The sequence below is a fragment of the Bufo bufo genome, chromosome 2, assembly GCF_905171765.1.
Source record: "Bufo bufo chromosome 2, aBufBuf1.1, whole genome shotgun sequence".
Taxonomy (NCBI): Eukaryota; Metazoa; Chordata; class Amphibia; order Anura; family Bufonidae; genus Bufo; species Bufo bufo.
Genome location: NC_053390.1, coordinates 637,861,777 through 637,884,488, shown reverse-complemented (window position 1 = coordinate 637,884,488; position 22,712 = coordinate 637,861,777). Strand labels below are relative to the sequence as shown.

Sequence of the window (22,712 nt, the reverse complement as noted above, 5' to 3'; positions counted from 1 at the left end):
CACTGCCTAATCCACTCAACAATATGGGAGTCCATGCTCAATGACTGCAGTTTATTGATAAGTCTTCTATGTGGGACAGTGTCAAAAGCCTTACTAAAATCTAGATATGCGATGTCTACTGCACCTCCACCGTCTATTATTTTAGTCACCCAGTCAAAAAAATCTATAAGATTTGTTTGACATGATCTCCCTGAAGTAAACCCATGTTGTTTTTCATCTTGCAATCCATGGGATTTTAGATGTTCCACAATCCTATCCTTTAATAGGGTTTCCATTAATTTGCCTACTATTGATGTCAGCCTCACTGGTCTATAGTTGCTCGATTCCTCCCTACTACCTTAGGTTTCTCTCCCTTTAGAGATGCCTAAGCATAAAATGGCCCAAAAAAGGGAATAACTAGAGCATTCTGCACTTTGTCAAGAAAATGTACAAACACAAAGCAAAAAACACCATGAAAAACTTGTTTCATAACGTGTTATAGACTTTAAAGTAACATTTGGGAACATTAAAAAGTTTTTAAAAAGTACACAACAAAAAACGTACAAAAAGGCAGCAACATAAACAGCAAAAATGGTAAAAACACTAACAAAAAACTATGTGGATAATTATTACCATAATAATGTCGCAACTTTTGTATGCAAGCCCCAGTTGCACAAAGATTTATGATTTTGGGGGAGTTTCACCACACTTTGCACTTTTCATAAAAGTGGTGGCACAGGGAGTGGATGGCGAGTGGCTGGGCAAAGGCATCAGGATACATTTATTATAATTTGCACCAGAAAATTAGCATACATTATATTTATATCTGAAATGTATAGCAACGTCTATCTGGTACACGGCCAATCCAAGATGCGCCACAATTACTAAAAGGCATATGCCTCAGACACCAGAGATTACCGTAATTCATCATACAAAACAGTGTTCTTAATAAATTCCTCCCTATGTGTGAAACCACTCTTAGGCTCCATGCACGTTACCATGCCCATTTGGCTGTCCACAAATCGCAGATCCGCCAAAAACCCATACTGGCCATGTGCGTTCTGCATTTAACCGTTCCACACACCCCTCCCTAGGTTAAAAGTGCCTATACTTGTCCACAAAATGGACAACAATGGGGCATGTTCTATCTTTTTAGCGGGACATCGGAACGGACAAATGGATGATTTGCCATCCACATTTTTTAGGGCCCCATTGAAATGAATGCGTCTGCATCCAGTTCTCAAAAAGCACGGATTGTATACGGACCAAAAATACAGTCGTGTGCATGGGGACAACCTGCTTAGTACTGTTTGAAGTGCCCTGAAATCTACACTAAAAAGTGCAGCTTGTCCTAATATCCCTGCAGATTTTTTACAGCATATGTGTGAGGCACTGGTGTTTTTATACAACAAAAAAAGCCTTAGAAACCACTTGTAGATTTATTCCATACAACATATGGTTTTTATGGCTTTTATAACTGCATTTTCTTTCTAAATGACTTTGCGAGTCACTTTTTTTCTAGCATTTTTCCCTATAGAGAAGGAGCGTCAAAAAAAGCTAAAATTGTGTGTTTTTCAAAAAACAACAGGGATCCAAAAATGCCACCTAATTAACAAAAATTTCAGTAGCAAGAATTTCTTGTGTCCTATGTTTCATATTTCCCATAGACTTTCCGCTAACATCTGGTGTTGGCAGCTTTACTGCAAAAAAGCACCAAAAATGCCTCGAAAAACACACAAGTACAGACCAGCATAAAAAAAACTGTGTGACCCTCCCTAAAAATATATTTGACAGACCTCGGTGTCTGATCCCAGCCCAGTGTCTAGGACAATGTTTAGATTGAAGAATTACAGTACATTTCTTTATTGCCTGCTTCCTCCCCAAGTGAATCTCATTTGTGCCATTACTAGTTCGCAGGACCCACACTATATATACCATCACCGTGAAACTAACCTTGCATTTCACTCATTTTCGCTATTACTTGTGCCTTTCCATAGCATACAGGCATGCTTGCCTTTGGCTTGATATACATTGTTTAGTCGTGATGATATTTTTTGTAAGTATAAAAGCGGAAGCGGAATCTAATCTAAAATTGCACACCAGCTGTGTTTTTATCAATAGGTAAAATGTTCTTTATTGGTATGTACTTTAAAAAAATATCCTCATCAGCTAGGTTAATTTGCATAACGATTAGGAGGTGGCAGGAGCAGTAATGAAAGCTCGAATTTTGTTACACCTGCTTGCCGTATGATGGCAGGGAACACATCTAGCTTTTTCTTTTTTATAAACACATTTGGATTCACAAGAAGGCAGACAGGGTCAACATCATGAGTAGTGTTGAGCGAATTGAGCTTCAGATCATAGATTCGAGGTTGATTCGTTCTAACACTTCATTTTAATGCTGTCCGGAGACCGGTCTCCGTACAGCTTTAAATGTATTCGGTGAATGAATTCGGTATTCAGTTCTACATTTTTAAAAACATTTCAAATTAGCAATCCGCAATCTGGTTTGGTACCAAGGTTCCAGCCAGTACCAAACCCGACTTTGGATTCCGAATTGCACACGAATGTATTTTCTTTCTGTGTCAGTTCCTTTTTTTTGCGGACCGTATGCAGAACCATTCATTTCAATAGGTCCGCAAAAAAACGGAAGTTACTTAGTGTGCATTCCATTTCCCTATGTCTGTTCCGCAAAAAAACTGTAGGACATGTCCTATTATGGCCCATGTTAGGGACAGCTGTTCTATTAGTGCCCAGCTGTTCCTTTCCACAAAATACAGAATGCACACGGACGTCGTCTGTATTTTTTGCGGATCTGTTTTTTAAGGACCACAAAATACATACGGTCGTATGCATGAGCCCTAATGCTGTACAGAGACAGGTCTCCGGGCAGCATTAAAACAAAGTGTTAGAACGAATTGACTTCAGATCTATGATCCAAAGCTCGATTCGTTCAACAGTAATAATGAGAAGGATAAAAGCTTTAAAGGGGTTGGCCCATCCGCACTTTGGTGGCATGAGACTAGGATATGCAACCAATGTCCGATAGGTGTGTGACCCACACTTATGGCTAGAACAGGGCCCCTCACAATCACAAGCCATAGTCAATTACCAGGAGAGTAGATATAAGCAGGGATAATCCACAAAACAAGCCAGAAGTCAGATCACCAGAACAGTCTTAAATCCCCCTCCTCGCTCAAGGATTGAGCAGATCAGAAAAACGGACAGGTCGACCTAATGTGACTTGCCGGATCAGCATGACGATCCTCCCAGCACCGCCCTGCGTAATGATCTGGCCTGGAGAGCTCCTGACATACTACAGTTCCTTTGTGGCTGCTGCAGTGGAAATATATGGTCAGCTGTAATATTAATGATATAATTTGAGGGTATGCTTATCATGAGAATAGTATAAATAAATATGCTACATTATATTCTGTATATTTCCTAACTATCTTTATATCTTTATGCAGTGCGCCTTAGTGTGTGAGTGTTCTTCACCTGAAATGTTCAGTGGAAGTGACAATCTGCCCTTACTAACTGCAGGTAAGATATGGTGGTCTATGATTTATGCTTTTACGTTGCACTAAGACTGCGAACCCACGTTCTGCCCTACACTTACGTGCCATAGAATCCTCTTTCTCACGCTGAGCATGGTTCTCACGTGAACTTAGTATGTCATGAAAAGACTTCTAAACTATCTTCTGCCTGTAATTTTCATAGTAGCAAACTGGGACTGCCGCCAGTGCCAACCTGACTGTTGATACATTACCCTCTATTTATCCAAGAGGATCAAAAGGTCACTATCATTACACATTACAAAACTTTGTAAAGCGCCCCATCTGTTGTTTCAAGGGTGAAATGCAAACATCAATTATTTGGTATTCATTGTAACCTCTTCATGGCCCAGTTATTTTTGGCCTTCAGGACGAAAAGGCTTTGAGGTAATTTTTTTTTGTGTATTTCATCACTGGGTTTTAAGAGTCATAACTTTTGATGGTACAATTTTTGGGGTTTTGTTTTACAATGTTTACTGTGTGATGTAAATACATTATTCTGTGAGTCAGGACAATTTGGACAATACCACATTTTAACTTTTTTTTTTAAATGCTTTACTACTTTTGCCCAATAAAAACCCTTATTTAAAAAATTTGGTTTAGAGTGACAATATTCTGAGCGCCATAGTTTGTTTATTTTTACGTTGATGGAGCTATTTTGGGGTATGTACCAGTTTTTTACTTTTTATTTTTTGGATGTGTTATGAACAAAAAGAAGATCAATTCTGGCATTGCTTTTTATTTAATTTAGGCCTCTTGCACACGACCGTATGCCCTCCGAGATATGTCCCGGAGCGGCATTGATAGTGCAAACGGGAGCACACAGCCTCATAGATTACAATGATGCTGTGGACGTCAGGCCGCCTGCAGGACTATTGTCCTGCACTAATATGATCATATGAGTGCGGGATAATAGCCCCGCGGGCGGCCGACGTGCACAGCATCATTGTAATCTATGATGCTGTGTCTGTATAGCCGTATATTATGTCTATCAAGCAAAGATCTTATGGTTGATATATACAGCTGAGTTCTTGATGCAACTGCCAGGATAAGAGATAACTCTGATCTCAGCAGTTTAACTCCTTAGATGCCATGTTCAATAGTGACCACAGAATCTATGCTGTTAGATAAAGGATGGGGCTCCCTCTGTTAGCTCATAACCCAGCCAATGGGTTATCCTGGCAATCAGAGTCCTATTGAAAACTCACAGGCAACCTGTTAGGCCTTGTCTAGTAGGTATACTAAGATGGCAGACATGTGAGTCTTCAATAGGCCTCTGATTGCCATGACAATCCATTGGCAGGGTTATGGGCCAACAGAGGGAGCCCTGTCCTCTATCTAACAGCATAGGTTCCGTGGTCACTATTGAACATGGCATCTAAGTCATTAGGCTGCTGAGATCAGAGTTCTCTCTTATCCTGGCAGTTGCCTCGAGAGCGCAGCTGTGTATATAAACAGAGTATAAAGATGTCCTTGCTTGTGACTGATAATACGTCATGTAGAATGAAGTAGTTACAATTTAATAGATTTGATTGCCGCAATGAAAAGCTAAATATTTGTGGTAGATCTAAACAGAGTGGGGTCTATATGTATGTCCCCTTGCAAAGCAACAGCTTATATTCTAGAGCTAAAAAGACCATCACAGAACAGTTCCATCATGGCTTCCTAGCAGACATTTGTATAGGATGTATCAATATCAGATACCTGCAAGAGCACTACCATCCCATGTGCTGTATTAGGTCATTGGATATATAATAGAGTGTGTTCTGCTCAGGACTCCTACCGTACTTGAAAGAGAAGTTTGCACTATGGCAGACTCGGAGCAACCATGTAATACGTGGTCACCATTAATTTCATGAGTGGTCTCTTGCAGTGTCCCTTTGTAATCACAGCTAATTGACGTGGTCACAATTCATTTGACGATTGGCTCCTATAGTTTTCCTTGACGATCACAGATGATTGACAGGGCAGCTTTTTTTGAGAATAGGTTGTTTCAGATTCACCATGGACATAAAAACCTGGATTTAGTAAAGAAAAAAAAGGGGGTCTGGGAGAGAAGAGGGCAGGAAGGCTTCATCTGTAAAGTCGTGTTATGGGATAATTCTTAGCTATGGTTTAAAGAGGTTGTGCCACCAAAATGATTCTACATTTTTCAACCCAGCACCTGGATCTGAATACTTTTGTAGTTGCATATAATTAAAATTTTAGTATACGCCAGTGAGCTATTCAATATACTATACCTCCACCTGCTGTTTGTTCTTATCCTTATTTCTTGTGCATCTCACTGAGGTGGTCGCACATGCTCAGTTTAAATCTCAACTGTCATCAGCCATATGTTCTGTTAGAAGCTGTGGCAGTTACAGGAAAAGAACTACAGTAGAAAGGACACAGCCCAATGATCTCCCAGCTAAAATAAATCTAGAAGAACAATGAAGCGATGAATGGGGAGATCAATGGATCCATGTGTCCTCTCTAGTGATGGCACATGTTATATAGGAAGTTTACAGAAAGTAGGAGGATATAGCTCTCTCAATCTAGACAAGCTAAGCTGCCAGTGCTTCTATTGCTTTTGTCAACTTGGGAAAATGGCTATTGGAATGGAGAGAATCACTTATTGGTACATCTGTATTTGTTTATTCTTTTATGGTGTTTTAAATAATTACTTACACAGGATATAATTATTTTGTTCTATTTTCCGTCTTTTCAGTGCTGTGTTTGTTACAGTGATTAATTATACTTACTTATGCATATTTACACACAACTGCAAATAATTCAAGATTAAGTGGATTAGATCTTCAGTATTAAAATGTACAAAGATGATTTATATAATACAATAATAAACCATCAGATAACAAATATTGTTTGAGCCAGAAGGGAAAATAATAGGAAGCACAAATCCCAAACCTTACCCCTGAACTAATTTATAAAAGGAAAGCAAGACTATTATGCTAATTATATACTCATTTGTAAACTAGTCTTCAAACAGCTTTATATACTTAACATTAGAGGGATTAATTTTCAAGGACTCTCATCTAAAAACAAATCCAGAGGGATGTGTGCATGGTATCCTGAACAAGTAGAGCTGTAGTTGGCGGTTCTATAAAATGAACCATTCCTATGAATGAAATATGTTTCCCTTTATGTTCCACATATTAAGGAATGTTATCTAAAATTGAGGTCATCAAAAAATAACCTATTGTTAAATCATGTTTTTTATGTTTAACATATTTTTAAAGAAGTTTCACGATATTTAAATTTTCCATGTCACTATATTTAGCAAAAAACATAAAATCTTGCAGTTTTTGCATGAGCCACTAAGCCTAATAATCGTGCCCGCTCCTGGATTGTACAGATCACTTTACTACAGTTATCTGCTTATGTCATTCTAATCCTGCCTGTAATGATATCACCTCTACACTGCGTGCAGAATTATTAGGCAAATGAGTATTTTGACCACATCATCCTCTTTATGCATGTTGTCTTACTCCAAGCTGTATAGGCTCGAAAGCCTACTACCAATTAAGCATATTAGTTGATGTGCATCTCTGTAATGAGAAGGGTGTGTCTAATGACATCAACACCCTATATTAGGTGTGCATAATTATTAGGCAACTTCCGTTCCTTTGGCAAAATGGGTCAAAAGAAGGACTTGACAGGCTCAGAAAAGTCAAAAATAGTGAGATATCTTGCAGAGGGATGCAGCACTCTTAAAATTGCAAAGCTTCTGAAGCGTGATCATCGAACAATCAAGCGTTTCATTCAAAATAGTCAACAGGGTCGCAAGAAGCGTGTGAAAAAACCAAGGCGCAAAATAACTGCCCATGAACTGAGAAAAGTCAAGCATGCAGCTGCCAAGATGCACTTGCCACCAGTTTGGCCATATTTCAGAGCTGCAATATCACTGGAGTGCCCAAAAGCACAAGGTGTGCAATACTCAGAGACATGCCAAGGTAAGAAAGGCTGAAAGACGACCACCACTGAACAAGACACACAAGCTGAAACGTCAAGACTGGGCCAAGAAATATCTCAAGACTGATTTTTCTAAGGTTTTATGGACTGATGAAATGAGAGTGAGTCTTGATGGGCCAGATGGATGGGCCCGTGGCTGGATTGGTAAAGGGCAGAGAGCTCCAGTCTGACTCAGACGCCAGCAAGGTGGAGGTGGAGTACTGGTTTGGGCTGGTATCATCAAAGATGAGCTTGTGGGGCCTTTTCCGGGTTGAGGATGGAGTCAAGCTCAACTCCCAGTCCTACTGCCAGTTTCTGGAAGAACACCTTCTTCAAGCAGTGGTACAGGAAGAAGTCTGCATCCTTCAAGAAAAACATGATTTTCATGCAGGACAATGCTCCATCACACGCGTCCAAGTACTCCACAGCGTGGCTGGCAAGAAAGGGTATAAAAGAAGAAAATCTAATGACATGGCCTGCTTGTTCACCTGATCTTAACCCCATTGAGAACCTGTGGTCCATCATCAAATGTGAGATTTACAAGGAGGGAAAACAGTACACCTCTCTGAACAGTGTCTGGGAGGCTGTGGTTGCTGCTGCACGCAATGTTGATGGTGAACAGATCAAAACACTGACAGAATCCTGGATGGCAGGCTTTTGAGTGTCCTTGCAAAGGAAAGGTGGCTATATTGGTCACTGATTTGTTTTTGTTTTGTTTTTGAATGTCAGAAATGTATATTTGTGAATGTTGAGATGTTATATTGGTTTCACTGGTAAAAATAAATAATTGAAATGGGTATATATTTGTTTTTTGTTAAGTTGCCTAATAATTATGCACAGTAATAGTCACCTGCACACACAGATATCCCCCTAAAATAGCTAAAACTAAAAACAAACTAAAAACTACTTCCAAAAATATTCAGCTTTGATATTAATGAGTTTTTTGGGTTCATTGAGAACATGGTTGTTGTTCAATAATAAAATTAATCCTCAAAAATACAACTTGCCTAATAATTCTGCACTCCCTGTATGTATAGATTAAGACAAGATCCATCTGTCCCAGGGGGAAACAAGTGGAACCCTAAATTCCACCCGCACCTCTGCCAACTTGCACAACCGCCCTTAGTGGCAGACCACAACTAGTCAACGGTACAACGGTTGCTGTACTGCATGCAGGACTTTTTTTTCCTTCTGAAAACCGGATCTCAGATGGAAATGGCTCAAATGGATGCCAAGTGTGCAACAGGATCTTTTTTTTTTTTTTTTTTACAGAATCCTGTTTTTTTTCTTTTGTTCTGATGAATCAGAAGAACAGAAAATGAAACGGAGAGGTGAACTCAACTTTACTGATCATTTAAACTCAAGGGAAAGATTTATTAACAGGCATAGACTACAACAACATCAGGTCAGACTTGACATTGTTTTATGCCTCTTCACAAAGAAAGTTAATGGAAATGTCTATAAATGATTGAATGGTGACACAATTCTGAGGCTCTGACTTCTTCTGATGCATTTGTTAAATGTAAAAATGGTGCATGAGCTTTTGATCATTGTCAGTACCAGAAAACACTGAAAAATCTCCCACAGTGTTTAAAGAATAAAACCATGGTTTACATGTAGAGGAGTTATGATAAAAGTTGAAAGTAACATCTTTCCAATTAGACATTTCTGTAATCGTATATGAGAGAAGATACCATGGAAATATGTTGAAGTGTTGCCAGTAACGTCTTGTCTAATTCAATTAAAGTCAGTATCTAGCAACTTTACTAGTGTTACAGTACATGTGGGATGATTATTCAATATGGTCACCAACATATTTGGACAAAATGAAGGATAGTCAGGACAAGCTGTGCAGAAAAACGCAAATGATATTAATAGAAAATGAAGCTCATTTATACAAGTGATAGTTTCACATTTATGTAACTATCGTTAGATACCATATTGTCATTCATAAGCTTCAAGTCATCATTGTATTGAGGAGGTCAATAGAATGTCATCTGTAGGACATCAGTTGCAAAGTCTTCCCCTGGTTGTTATACCAGTGCTCTGTTCCCACCACCTTCTTTATTTCCTCTGGTGGTTTGTTGTCGCCATTGTAACATAGTAACAAAGTAACATAATTTACAAGGCTGAAAAAAGACATCTGTCCATCCAGTTCAGCCTGTTATCTTTTCAAGTTGATCCAAAGGAAGGCAAAAATAAACTTTGAGGTAGAAGCCAATTTTCTTCACTTTAGGGGAAAAAAATTCCTACCCGACTCCAATCAGGCAATCAGAATAACTCCCTGGATCAACGACCCATCTCTAGTAACTATAACCTGTGTTCCTTCTTCCTCACAGTGTAGCCATCACAGTTGTACTGTTCTGGTTCCCCTCATGCCAGTGTCCCGCTACTGCTGCACCTCCTGATACCCAAAAGGCATGCGCTTCCTCTTGCTTACTTAATCTTTTTCAGTTAATGGCTAGTCGCCTTTGGTTACATTTGACACATTCCCCTGAGCAATACCGTAGGTTCTATTAGCTAGTGTCTTGAAAACAGGTGTTATTGTTATGTTTGCCTGTCCATGTACCAACCTCTACCTGTTTCCAGATCTAACCCATCAATGACTGACCTGAATTCCCCCCCCCCCCCCTCATTCTGACCCTGGGCTGCCCAGCCCTGTCCTTTGGACTGTTTACTGAATTGCTTCTATGCTGCCTACCATGACTTGCTTGTTTCCTGGCTACAGTTTTGCCTGTCCCCTTGATGCTCCACACCAGTGCCTCTTGGTCCCCATGGGTCAACAGCCTCTGAACTGAGACTACTGCTGGGGGTTCCCCTGCAGCTGAGTCCAGAGCCTTGTATAGGGGTTAAAGGGTAAAGACCAGGGAGCTGCCAGGATAATGCCTTGAGTAGCTCCAAGTCAAGTCAATTCCGTGGCAAAGAGGATACTCCCTCATCTGCTTCTGTAACACTGAGAGCTATGCAAAAGGGTCTAAGGTTTTGCCCAGTAAAGTGTTAAATGTGGAAAATGGGGGTGTTGTAAATTGATTGGGTCTATATTATAAAGCAGTGATGGCAAACCTATGGCACGGGTGCCAGAGGTGGCACTCACACCCTGCAAAAAGTCTATGATGTACCAATATGCTTTAGACTTTTTCTGTCATTCATCAGCCCCAGGACACACTATGAACGACACAGCCAGCGCATTAAATGTAGGCAGGCTATTATAGCAAAATGATAAAGTACATGAAAGATATACTACAGTATATTGGTATTTAGGTTACATTGCCATGTTGGCGCTTTATGATAAATAAGTGGGTATTTGGTTGCAGTTTGGGCACTCAGTCTCTAAAAGGTTTGCCATCACTGTTATAAAGTGAATCTGAAAAGAATCAGAGACATTCACAAGATAATAAATAAGAGATGACCAGTTAGAATTACTACTGAACAAGTGAGCGGAAGCATCCTAAGAAAGCCCAAGGTCAAGGGCACAAGTAGTACGTAAGTTCAGAAGAACACAGAAATTAAAATGCTCAAAGAGTACTGGAGTAAATAATACGATCTACATTATGTTCAGAATTAGACACAAAAAGTTAATCTATCTATATATAGGAGGCCAGTAACTCCTCAGATGTGTTTATGCAGGTGGAGATACAGCACATAGCCATTGTAATGCCATTGGCCAGAAATTCCACTGATCCAAATCTTGCTATAATTAGGGAGCAGTGTTTTGAGAAATCGTAGGGCTCATGCACATGAACGTATTTTCTTTCCGTGTCCATTCGTTGTTTTTTTTTGTGGACTGTATGTGGAACCATTTATTTCAATGGGTCCGCAAAAAAATTGAAGTTACTCCGTGTGCATTCCGTTTCCATATGTCCGTTTTGCGAATCTGTGCAGATGTTTTGTGGTCTGCAGAATACATATGGTCATGTGCATGAGCCCTTAGACTGATTATGTCACCAAATTGTTTTCAAACAGTAAATGTGCCTGCTGGAGACCTCACCACTCTCATCATTACTGCTGAGAAGATATTTAATAAACTTCATGTAATGAGGCAGTAGTTGTACTACAGGGCTCGTGAGGGAAATCTCTTTGATTTTTCATGAGCTAAATACAGTATATGCATCCAAACATCCAGTTACTGCAGGAAAATCTTAATGTTTTGATCGTAAAAAGAAAAAAAAAAAGAAGTATTGAGTGAAATATATTTTTGTTCCACCAGGAATGTGGACCATGTTCTAGAAAAGTGAAATGGGTCATGATCAGAGAACATGATAGGCGGCACATTAATATGGAGGAAAATTGAGGCAGGTGCAGGTACATACATACTCTTCATCCTTTACAGCTTATTTTATCAAACCAACAAGGAATGACATAGAACACTATTCAAAGACTCAATTCTGACATCTCCTTGACAACCAACGATCAGATTTCCTAATGCTCAAGGTATATTCGTCAATCGGTGTGTAAAAATGTATCCTGAAGAGATTTTACACTAACATGAAATATTAAAGGGGTTATGCCATTAATATAAATGTATCCCACTCAACAGATATTGATGTTATATCACTTTCCCCAAATACCACCATTTATTAAAACTTTCTTTTTCAAAAGTTATTATCCTGCCACTGTGCCCTGTGGAAAATCAGTTTCGATCTTCGGTTGCAGTTGTTTACATCCTGCGTTGCTGCCTTGTTATGTAGGACGTAGGAAGCGTCATTGGTAAGAACAAGGGACGTGGTTAGTGTCACGTGATTTGCTAATGTCAGGACACATCTCACTGCCCTAAGACAGCAGACATATGACAAATCAGAAAGTTGTTTTTAATCATGGGGGATAAGAGAAAATTGCAAATGAGGTAAATTTGAAAATAAAAACTGTCCAAGGAGGAATGGGAGCTACAGTAATTGATGAAAATAAACTTTAGAGTGAAAAGTAGTTTATGGCACAACCTCTTTAAGGCGAATTACTGGCTAAACAACACTGACTGACCTGTCGCCTGAAGTAGTATAAATTCTGTAGCTACCAAGTGGGCTTCAAAGCTGTGACCACATCTATCGTAAGAGAAGCTGTCATGCTGCATTCCCAGTCACTTCAGCAACATTTTCAGTCCATTAAGATGTTGGAGTTGTCGCAATAGACTAAAAAAGAGAAATGCAATGATATCTAAACATTTAAGAGAAATTACATGTCAAATGACATTATATGGGGTGAAAACTCTAGCAGAATAATTGCTGTGTTTCTAGCCAGTGTCAGACAGGGGTTCTTTCGATCCACCCGAGAAAATTACCAGACCACCTTTAGTCTATACAGAACATATGCATGTTGTTTTTTAATTGCATTTTAAATGGCATTATCAAATAGTAATTGACTTTGATCTGAATTTCCGGAAAAATTCGATTTGCATCAAAGCTAAATTTTCCTGCACTTCATGGTAACGAATCCATTTTTCTTGAAATGACGTTTAAAAACAAAAAACATACTCAGCTTATCTATTTTTGGGCGAAGAGGCCATTGCGCCCATCTTGATTGCAGAAAACCCTCAAAATATTGCACAGGCTAACGTATGACTTTAGCACGCCGGCCAGATGCGGCCAGTAATGTCATCAGTTATGATGTCACCACGCCCAGCCAGTGCGAGAGTTTGCGCGGTGTCTTCAATCAAGATGGCCGTGACGTAAGGTAAGTATTTTTTTTTAACCCTTATTTACCCCTGAAAGTCCGAAATTGTAGACTCAGATGCCACGATCAGCGATGAACGCGTCATCTGAGGGGTTCAATCACGGGCGGCGTCATCGTCAATCGCCGTCATTGCACCCACTACATACAAATTCATCACAAATCTAATTTCTTTGTGAAATTTGCCGAAGCAGCCAAATCGAATATATTTCATAACTTCACTCATCTCTATTATCAATGCTGGATATATCATTGATAAGGTCTAAAAGGTCATTTGTGAATGAAACCTTAATAGATAGACCAAGGGATTGGCTCACAAGTCCTCTCCAAATGGGAAGGTCTACTGCTCGACTTTTTGTGGACCATCACTGTTTCAGAGCTTGGATCCTCCTGAGGATTCTCTGCTACTCTGGTGGTCAAGTCTAGTCCTGTCAAAAAATTTTATCTCACTTGTGTATTGATCTATTTATGTGTATTATGAAGACTAGGTTTTAGATGTGAACTGTGTGGAGTTCTTCAGTAAAGGGTGGTGTGTGAATTAACCCTTTACCCTGTAAGTTGGACAGTGTAACAGCAGCTGTTGTGCACCACTGTTCCCCTGCTTACCACCTTGGTCCCAGGCGCTGTGTTCTGCGGCCAGTTCTTCCCATTCACCACTGCAGTCCTGGGCTCTATCTGTGTAGGTACTGTTGTTCTGGGATCCGCTTCACAGTCTCCTCTCCGCCCTGGCCACAGAATGATTGCTGCTGCTTGTTTCCTGCAGCACTGCCTTAATGCCGGAGCGTGTAAATTCGTGTGCCTATTCTCCTCAAGAGTAGTAATCTGGTGTTCCCCTCAGGAAATTTCCCACCATCATGGGTACTGTAAAGATCGAGGGGTTCACTTAGACAATGCCCTTAGAGGAGGTAGGACACGGGGCACAGTCGGTTCACACCCGCTGGTTCTTGACAGACAGCGTTAACTAGTGAGGGGTTTGTAACAGAAGCTCATGTTTTTGCAGTGATGAATGACCTTACCTCCAGGCATTCAGGTAATAGAAGATGGCAGAACATTATTCATTTGCATAGCCTGCCTCAAATGCTTTTGGAAATTAAATGTTTGAGCCTGTCTATGCACCCATTATATATTCTGTTCATGCTATGTTTTATGTGTAAAAATAGAAATGAGTTGTGACTATTATTTTTCCTGGGGCTCTTCACTGTAAACGATTTCAAAGTAAATGCAGATGTCGTAACTCAGGAGTTTTATGAGGAATAAAGAAGTTCATGTAGTGCTTCCTGAAGTTTTGAAATGGTTACTTAAATAAAGGCTTTTATGTGAAGGTCGTTGAGCCCACATATCTGGCATAAACACACCATAATCATGGCATTTATTATATTTATGTTATAAATCCAGCAGAGTTATGGTGCGCTGGCTTTATCACTGCTTTCATTATACAACGCTGGACTAAATTTATCACATTTATGTGAGTAAAGGTAGGCCTGAAGTACAACACATTGCCGGAGCTGGAGGCTGAAAGTTGTTAATATTTATCTGGTTTCTTAAACGTTTCTGAACATGTAGTACATGTAGTAACCCACTGACTAATACTAATTTAGAGTGGAGTGTACTTACATGGTGTTTGTGTCCATACTCTAGGCATTTGTTTCCCTTTTCGTCAGGAGGACAAGATGGGTCTTCATAACTGTCATACCAGTTTTTATTCATTTTGAAACAGTTAGGATTAGTTATTACTCTACAACAGATACAAGCGGATGACAACAAGTCTGACACAGCCCATAAAAATAACGGATGAATGGACAGCTATTAACCTTTTCAGGACCCTGCCATATTTCACCTTAAGGACCAGGCCGTTTTTTGGAAATTTGACATGTCACTTTAAAGTATGTGGTAATATCTTTGAAACGCTTTTACTTATCCAAGCCATTCTGAGATGGTTTTCTTGTGACACATTGTACTTCATGATAGTGGTAAATTTCAGTCAATATTTTTCATTTAATTTTTTTTTCAAAATCCCAAATTTACCAAAAAATAGGAAAAATTAGCAACTTTCCACATTTCTATTTCTTTGCTTTTAAAACGGATAGTGATACCTTATATAATAGTTATTACTTTACATTTCCCATATGTCTACTTTATATTTTGATTATTTTGTGAATGCCATTTTATTTTTTGGGGACGTTAGAAGGCTTAGAACAGGCATGGCCAACCTGTGGCTCTCCAGCTGTTGTAAAACCACAACTTCCACCATGCCGTGTGTAGGCTAATAGCTGTAGGCAGTCTGGGCATGCTGGTAGTTGTAGTTTTGCAACAGCTGGAAAGCCTCAGGTTGGCCATCCCTGGCTTAGAATTTTAAAAGCAAATCTTGAAATTTTTCAGAACATTTCCAAACCCCACTTTTTTAAGGACCAGTCCAGTTATGAAGTCACTGTGGGGCTTACATAATAGAAACCACCCATAAATGGCCACATTTTAGAAGCTACACCCCTCAACGTATTCAAAACTGATTTTACAAACTTTGTTAACCCTTTAGGTGTTCCACAAGAATTAAAGGAAAATGTAGATTACATTTCTGAATTTCACTTTTTTGGCAGATTTTCCATTTTAATCCATTTTTTTCTGGTAACAAAGCAAGGGTTAACAGCTAAACAAAACTCTATATTTATTACCATAATTTTGTATTTTACATAATTTTGTGATCGTAAACTGCTGTACGGTCACACGGCAGGGCTCAGAATAAAAGCAGCGCCGTATGGTTTTCACTGGGATTATTTTAAGTTGCCATGTCACATTTGAAGACCCCCTGATGCACCCCTGGATTGGAAACGCCAAAAAAGTGACCCCATTTTGGAAACTACGGAATAAGGTGGCAGTTTTGTTGGGTACATATGATTTTTGGTTGCTCTATATTACACTTTTTGTAAGGCAAGATAACAAAAAATTGCTGTTTTGGCACAGTTTTAATTTTTTACAATATTGATCTCACAGGTTAGTTCATGTGCTATAGTTATAGAGCAGGTTGTTACAGATGCGAAAATACCTAATATGACAACTGCTTTTGGTTGTTTATTTCAGTTTTACATAATAAAGCATTTTTGAAAATGCTTATGTAGTGGATTAAGTCTTATGTAGTGGATAATTTTTTGCAGGATGAGATGACAGTTTTATCGGTACTATTTTAGGGTGCATATGAATTTTTGATCGCTTGGTATTACACTTTTTGTGATGTAAGGTGACAAAAAAATGGCTTTTTTGTCAGTTTTCATATTCTTTTTATGGTGTTCACCAGAGGAGTTAGGTCATGTGATATTTTTATACAGCAGGTTGTTATGGACGCGGCAATACCTAATATGTATACTTTTTATTTTATTGATTTAGGTTTTACACAATAAAAGCATTTTTGAAACAAAAAAAAAATCATGTTTTAGTGTCTCCATATTCTGAGAGCCATAGTAATTTTATTTTTGAGCAATTGTCTTAGGTAGGGTCTTATTTTTTGCAGCATGAGATGACTGTTTGATTAGTACTACTTTGGGGTGCGTATTACTTTTTGATCGCTTGGTATTACACTTTTTGTGATGTAAGGTGACAAAAAATGCCTTTATTGACACCGTTTTTTTTTGTTTTTTTCTTTTCAGTGTTCATCTGTGGGGTTAGGTCATATAATATACGCTAATAAAAAATGTATAAATTCTCAAATGGGACTCCCAATAAAGAACAATTGCACCACATATACCCCGAAGGGGATAAGAGGGAGATAAAACGTAACTTTTACTTACACTCACCTAAAGAATTATTAGGAACACCATACTAATACGGTGTTGGACCCCCTTTTGCCTTCAGAACTGCCTTAATTCTACATGGCATTGATTCAACAAGGTGCTGATAGCATTCTTTAGAAATTTTGGCCCATATTGATAGGATAGCATCTTGCAGTTGATGGAGATTTGAGGGATGCACATCCAGGGCACGAAGCTCCCGTTCCACCACATCCCAAAGATGCTCTATTGGGTTGAGATCTGGTGACTGTGGGGGCCATTTTAGTACAGTGAACTCATTGTCATGTTCAAGAAACCAATTTGAAATGATTCAAGCTTTGTGACATGGTGCATTATCCTGCTGGAAGTAGCCATCAGAGGATGGATACATGTTCTCATTCTGTTTACGCCAAATTCAGACTCTACCATTTGAATGTCTCAACAGAAATCGAGACTCATCAGACCAGGCAACATTTTTCCAGTCTTCAACAGTCCAATTTTGGTGAGCTCGTGCAAATTGTAGCCTCTTTTTCTTATTTGTAGTGGAGATGAGTGGTACCCGGTGGGGTCTTCTGCTGTTGTAGCCCATCCGCCTCAAAGTTGTGCATGTTGTGGCTTCACAAATGCTTTGCTGCATACCTCGGTTGTAACGAGTGTTTTTTTCAGTCAACGTTGCTCTTCTATCAGCTTGAATCAGTCGGCCCATTCTCCTCTGACCTCTAGCATCCACAAGGCATTTTTGCCCACAGGACTGCCGCATACTGGATGTTTTTCCCTTTTCACATCATCCTTTGTAAACCCTAGAAATGGTTGTGCGTGAAAATCCCAGTAACTGAGCAGATTGTGAAATACTCAGACCGGCCCGTCTGGCACCAACAACCATGCCACGCTCAAAATTGCTTAAATCACCTTTCTTTCCCATTCTGACATTCAGTTTGGAGTTCAGGAGATTGTCTTGACCAAGACCACACCCCTAAATGCATTGAAGCAACTGCCATGTGATTGGTTGACTAGATAATTGCATTAATGAGAAATAGAACAGGTGTTCCTAATAATTCTTTAGGTGAGTGTATATTATTAATAAAATTGATGCACTGCACCAGATAATGAATAAACACAAACAAGACCAGGATACAATACCATACAAGCACTTGGAATACGATGTAATAAGTCCAGTGAATTAGTGAGGGATCAATATTGGCGCGCAAATCACGTTGCAATGTAAAAATTGGAAAGTTCTTACCAATCTTGAATTGCCTCAGTGGGGAAAAATGCAGTTCCACTGCGTATTCAGGTGGCTAGTGAACTCCTGTATGAAATAGCCAACGGGAACCACTGACCCTAATAAACCCTGGATGAGGAAAAGTGGCTAGGAATACCCTGCCTATCTATACAGAGCACTCGGCCCGAAAGGGGCGACCCCGTCCGGATACCTGACACTAAACCTGGGCGGTATCCCTAACAAACCCTATAAACATTAGTGTTGATTACGAATATCGGCACTTTGAGAATTCGCGAATATTTAGAATATCCCAAAATATATTCGTAATCGCGAATATTAGATTTTTTTTAAATACCAGTTCATGCAAATTTTCATGCGAAAATGTTTATGCGAATTTCATGCGAATTTTCGCAATCAAGAAAATAATGCCTGAAGATCCCGAATTCTCGAATATATGGCGAATATTCGCCCAAATATTCGTGAAATATTGCGAATTCGAATATTGCCCCTGCCGCTCATCACTAATAAACATACTGTATCCCGACTTGCCACGTTTCATCTGATAACTCGTATCCTCCAAAATTCAAATGCAGGGTATATAGAGTATATATAATTCCGAGTCAAGCCTGTCAGGCAATGACTCAGTGAAAAATACAAAAAGTATGTATATATAGGTAAGTGGAGGGGCTTCCCCTGGGGTCAGTGGACCTGAAGTCAAAGGAGAAAAAGTGCGCCCCTTATCCAAAGCACACCCACCACTGGGTACGGGCTGCTGAACGCCTGTCAGCAATGTTTGGCGTCTGGTGCTGCAATTAAAAGGCCGCACCTAGCACACCTTCTCCCAAGGACCGCTTTACTGGTCATGTGAGTGGAACACGTGATCTCCGTGTCACGTCACATGGGACATAGCTCAGAGTCTCGTGAGCCTAGCAACCAGGATGCCCAGTGACTCACAGGGACGTCCTGGTTGCTGCGAATGGGTGTAAGTGTATAGTACGCCCCTTGGTATCAAATAGCCTTCAGAACTTGTGAAGTGCCGATAGAGCCAAGAGCCAAGCAGCATATGAAATCCAGACCTAATGAGCCAAAATCAGGAAAAATATCACAAAAAATGGTGACAAAGAATGAAAAAACAAAAATACAGATTTAACACAGTACTGGAGTGGGGAGGGACAGGGAAGAAATTAAAGCCCAAATGAAGATCGGAATTCATGACAAAATGAAGAAGGAAAGATTAAGCATTGGTAAGCATAACATCCAACACCCCCCCCCCCCTTTTACCCAGTAAAGGTATACACTCTAAAAACTGGGGGGAGTTGGTGACAGATCTGAAAAATGTAAATGCATAAACCAAAACTGGTGCATTCAAATAAAACAACTAAAATTTATCTGTTAATCTGCTCATTAAGTCCCAGTGGGGCTTTGGTTTTGAGATAAGAAATCCAACGGGCTTCTCTCTGAAGTAAATCCCTATCCCAGTTACCTCCCCTCTACGGTGGTTTGACCCCATCAATGACCATGAAGGAGACACAAGCTCTACCATTGTGAAAACAGTGAATGTGTTTAGCTATGGGTGTATCCCTCATATTAGCAATGTCATTGAGATGCTTACCCACTCTTCTGCGGAATTCACGGATAGTCTTGCCAATATATTCTTTCCCACACTCACACGTTAGATGATAAATGACTTCCCGTGTCTTGCAGTTAATGTAGTCATGAATTACATATTCTCTTCCAGTTACATTACTCCTGAAAGTTTTGCACGTATGAATATGTTTACATGCTATGCAACCACCACATCTATAGCAACCTCTGGTTCTCGCCTGGAGCCAGGAGCTGCCCGAAGGTGTTGGTGGTGGAAACTCACTGTGCACTAGTCTATCCCGTAGGCTCCTGCCCTGACGGTAGGCGATATGCGGGTAATCCCCCACAACTTATTTCAGATCGGGGTCCATAGTAAGGATCTCTGTGTTTGTTTACAATCTCCCATATCTGTGTGGCGGCCTTGTCATAGGTAGTGATAAGTCGTATCAACTTCCCACATGCTTAGGGGTAAGGAGAGTAGATCTCTCCTTCTTTAGAGCCAACCTAAAAGCTAGTCTGAGAACCCTAACCATGTTGTAGGAATCTCTGGCGTAGATCAGAAGCCTGGGAAATAAACTCCTGTCTAGGAAAGACAGGGACATTTCATCAGATTCACAGGTAAATCTTAGGCTTGATTGTTATTCGGGCCCTTCACAAAGGATTCAAACCCCGTCTTGTCACCATTCCAAATGATGAAGATGTAGTCTATGTACTGTTCCCACAGCACTATAGATTGGATAACCTCCGTTAACTCATCTGTAAAAACCATGGTCTCTTGCCACCAGCCCGGGAACAAATTTGCATACGACGAGGCGCACAGGCTCCTCATCACAGTGCCCCTGAGCTGGTGGTAAAGCTTATTGTTGAACGAGAAGACATTCTTGGTCAAAGTGAATTCAAGAATACGGAGGACAAACGGGCTGTGGGCACGGTACTGACACCCACGAGTTTGTAAAAAATGGTCTACGGCCTTCATCCCCAGATTGTGAGGGATAGAAGAGTATAAAGCCTCCACATCAGTACTGGAAAGCATGCTACCCTCTTCAATATGGACCCCCTCCAAGCGTTTAAGCAAATCTGTTGTGTCCCGCGTGTAAGGTGTCAAAGCTGTCACAAAAGGGGCCAATACTTGGTCAAAATATATGCCCAGATGTTGGCATTGATTCCCAACTCCTGATACAATAGGCCAACCTTTTAGCAGCGATAACGCCTTGTGCAGTTTCAGTAGGCACTAAAAGGGTGTGTTTTGGATGATGTACGCACTTTTTCTCCTTTGATTTCAGGTCCACCGACCCCAGGGGAGGACCCTCCACTTACCTATATATACATGCTTTTTGTATTTTTCGCTGGGTCATTACCTGACAGGCTTGATTTGGGATTATGTACTCTATATACCCTGCATTTGAATTTTTGAGGATATTCTATTTTTTTATGTTTCTCTGACGAGTTATCAGATGTAAAGTGGCAAGTCGGGATATGTTTATAGGGTCAGGTATCCAGACTGGGTCTGTATAGTGCTCTGTATAGATAGGCAGTGTATTCCTAGCCCATTTCCCTCATCCAGGGTTTATTAGGGTCAGTGGTTCCCATTGCCTATCTCATACAGGAGTTCACTAGCCACCTGAATACGCAGTGGAACCGCATTTTTCCCCGCTGAGGCACTTCAAGATTCATAAGAACTTTCAAATTTTTTCATTGCCATGTGATTTGCTCCCCAATATTAAACATCCACTGGTTCACTGCGCTTATTACATCGTATTCCAAGTGCTTGTATGGTATTGTATCCTGGTCTTGTTTGTATTTATTCATTATCTGGTGCAGTGCATCAATTTTATTAATAATATCAGTAAAAGTTAAGTTTTATCTCCCTTTTATCCCCTCCGGGGTATATATGGTGCATTAGGCCATTTAATATTTTAATAGACCTGGTTGTTACGGACGCGGCAATACCGAATATGTCTACATTTAAATTTTTTCCACTTTTAACACAATAAAAGCATTTTTGATACTATTTGAAGGGGCATAAGCCTTTTTGATCGCTTGGTGTTGCACTTTTTGTGATTGTATGGTGACCAAAAAAGGTTGTTTTAGCACAGTTTTTATTAGATTTTTTTCTACGGCGTTCTGGTGAGGGGGTGGATCATGTGATATTTTTATAGATCTGGTCGTTTCGGACGCCTAAATATGTCAGTTTTTTTCAGTTTTTATTTTTTTTACAATTTTATTTTGGGAAAGGGGCTTTTTTTTTTTTACTTGAAACAGTTTTCTTTCTAATTATAAAAAAAAAAACACTTTCTTTTTACTTTTTTTTCCAACTTCTGGGGTCTGATCCCCTCTGCAATGCATTACACTACATCCTATACTGTAATGCATTGGCTGTCAGCTTTTATGCTGACAGCCTGCCTGTAAGACCTAGCCTAAGGCTACTTTCACACTTGCGGCAGGACGGATCCGACAGGCTGTTCACCATGTCGGATCCGTCCTTCCGCTATTTCGCCGTGCCGCCGCACCACCACTCCGTCCCCATTGACTATAATGGGGACGGGGGCGGAGCTCCGGCGCAGCACGGCGGTGCACAGCGAAAGCCGCCGGACTAAAAAGTCCTGCATGTCCGACTTTTTAGTCCGGCGGTTTTCGCCGTGCACCTCCATGCTGCGCTGGAGCTCCGCCCTGTCCCCATTATAGTCAATGGGGATGGAGCGGCAGTCCGGCGGCACAGCGAAATAGCGGAAGGACGGATCCGACATGGTGAACAGCCTGTCGGATCCGTCCTGCCGCAAGTGTGAAAGTACCCTAAGTGGCTGGATCTCTCAGGCTTCCATAGAAGGCAAGCCCCTCCGCAGTCCTTCTGCATTCCGCGGTCAGCTTTGACTGCAGTATACAAAGGGTAAATATGCCAGCATGGGTGTTTTCGTATGCAGTAGGGGCCCGACTGTCAGTGACTACAGGGTCCGTGTCGCTGATCGGGCGGGCGCAACTCTTGCACCTGCCCGATCAGCCCGC

General features: G+C 40.4%; 1 protein-coding gene across 6 annotated transcripts in view; it reads left to right on the top strand.

Annotated features, from left to right (window-relative positions):
- Positions 1 to 22,712, top strand: part of INPP4B (inositol polyphosphate-4-phosphatase type II B) — a 698,485-nt gene that overhangs the window by 445,922 nt on the left and 229,851 nt on the right. For all 6 annotated transcript variants that reach the window (XR_005776353.1, XM_040418490.1, XM_040418489.1 and 3 more), the window contains one exon: positions 3,450 to 3,522. Coding sequence is in view for 5 of the 6 variants with exons in the window: in XM_040418490.1 (XP_040274424.1) it covers positions 3,450 to 3,522 (73 nt within the window). In the remaining variant the exon portion in view is untranslated. The remainder of the gene's footprint in view (positions 1 to 3,449; positions 3,523 to 22,712) is intronic.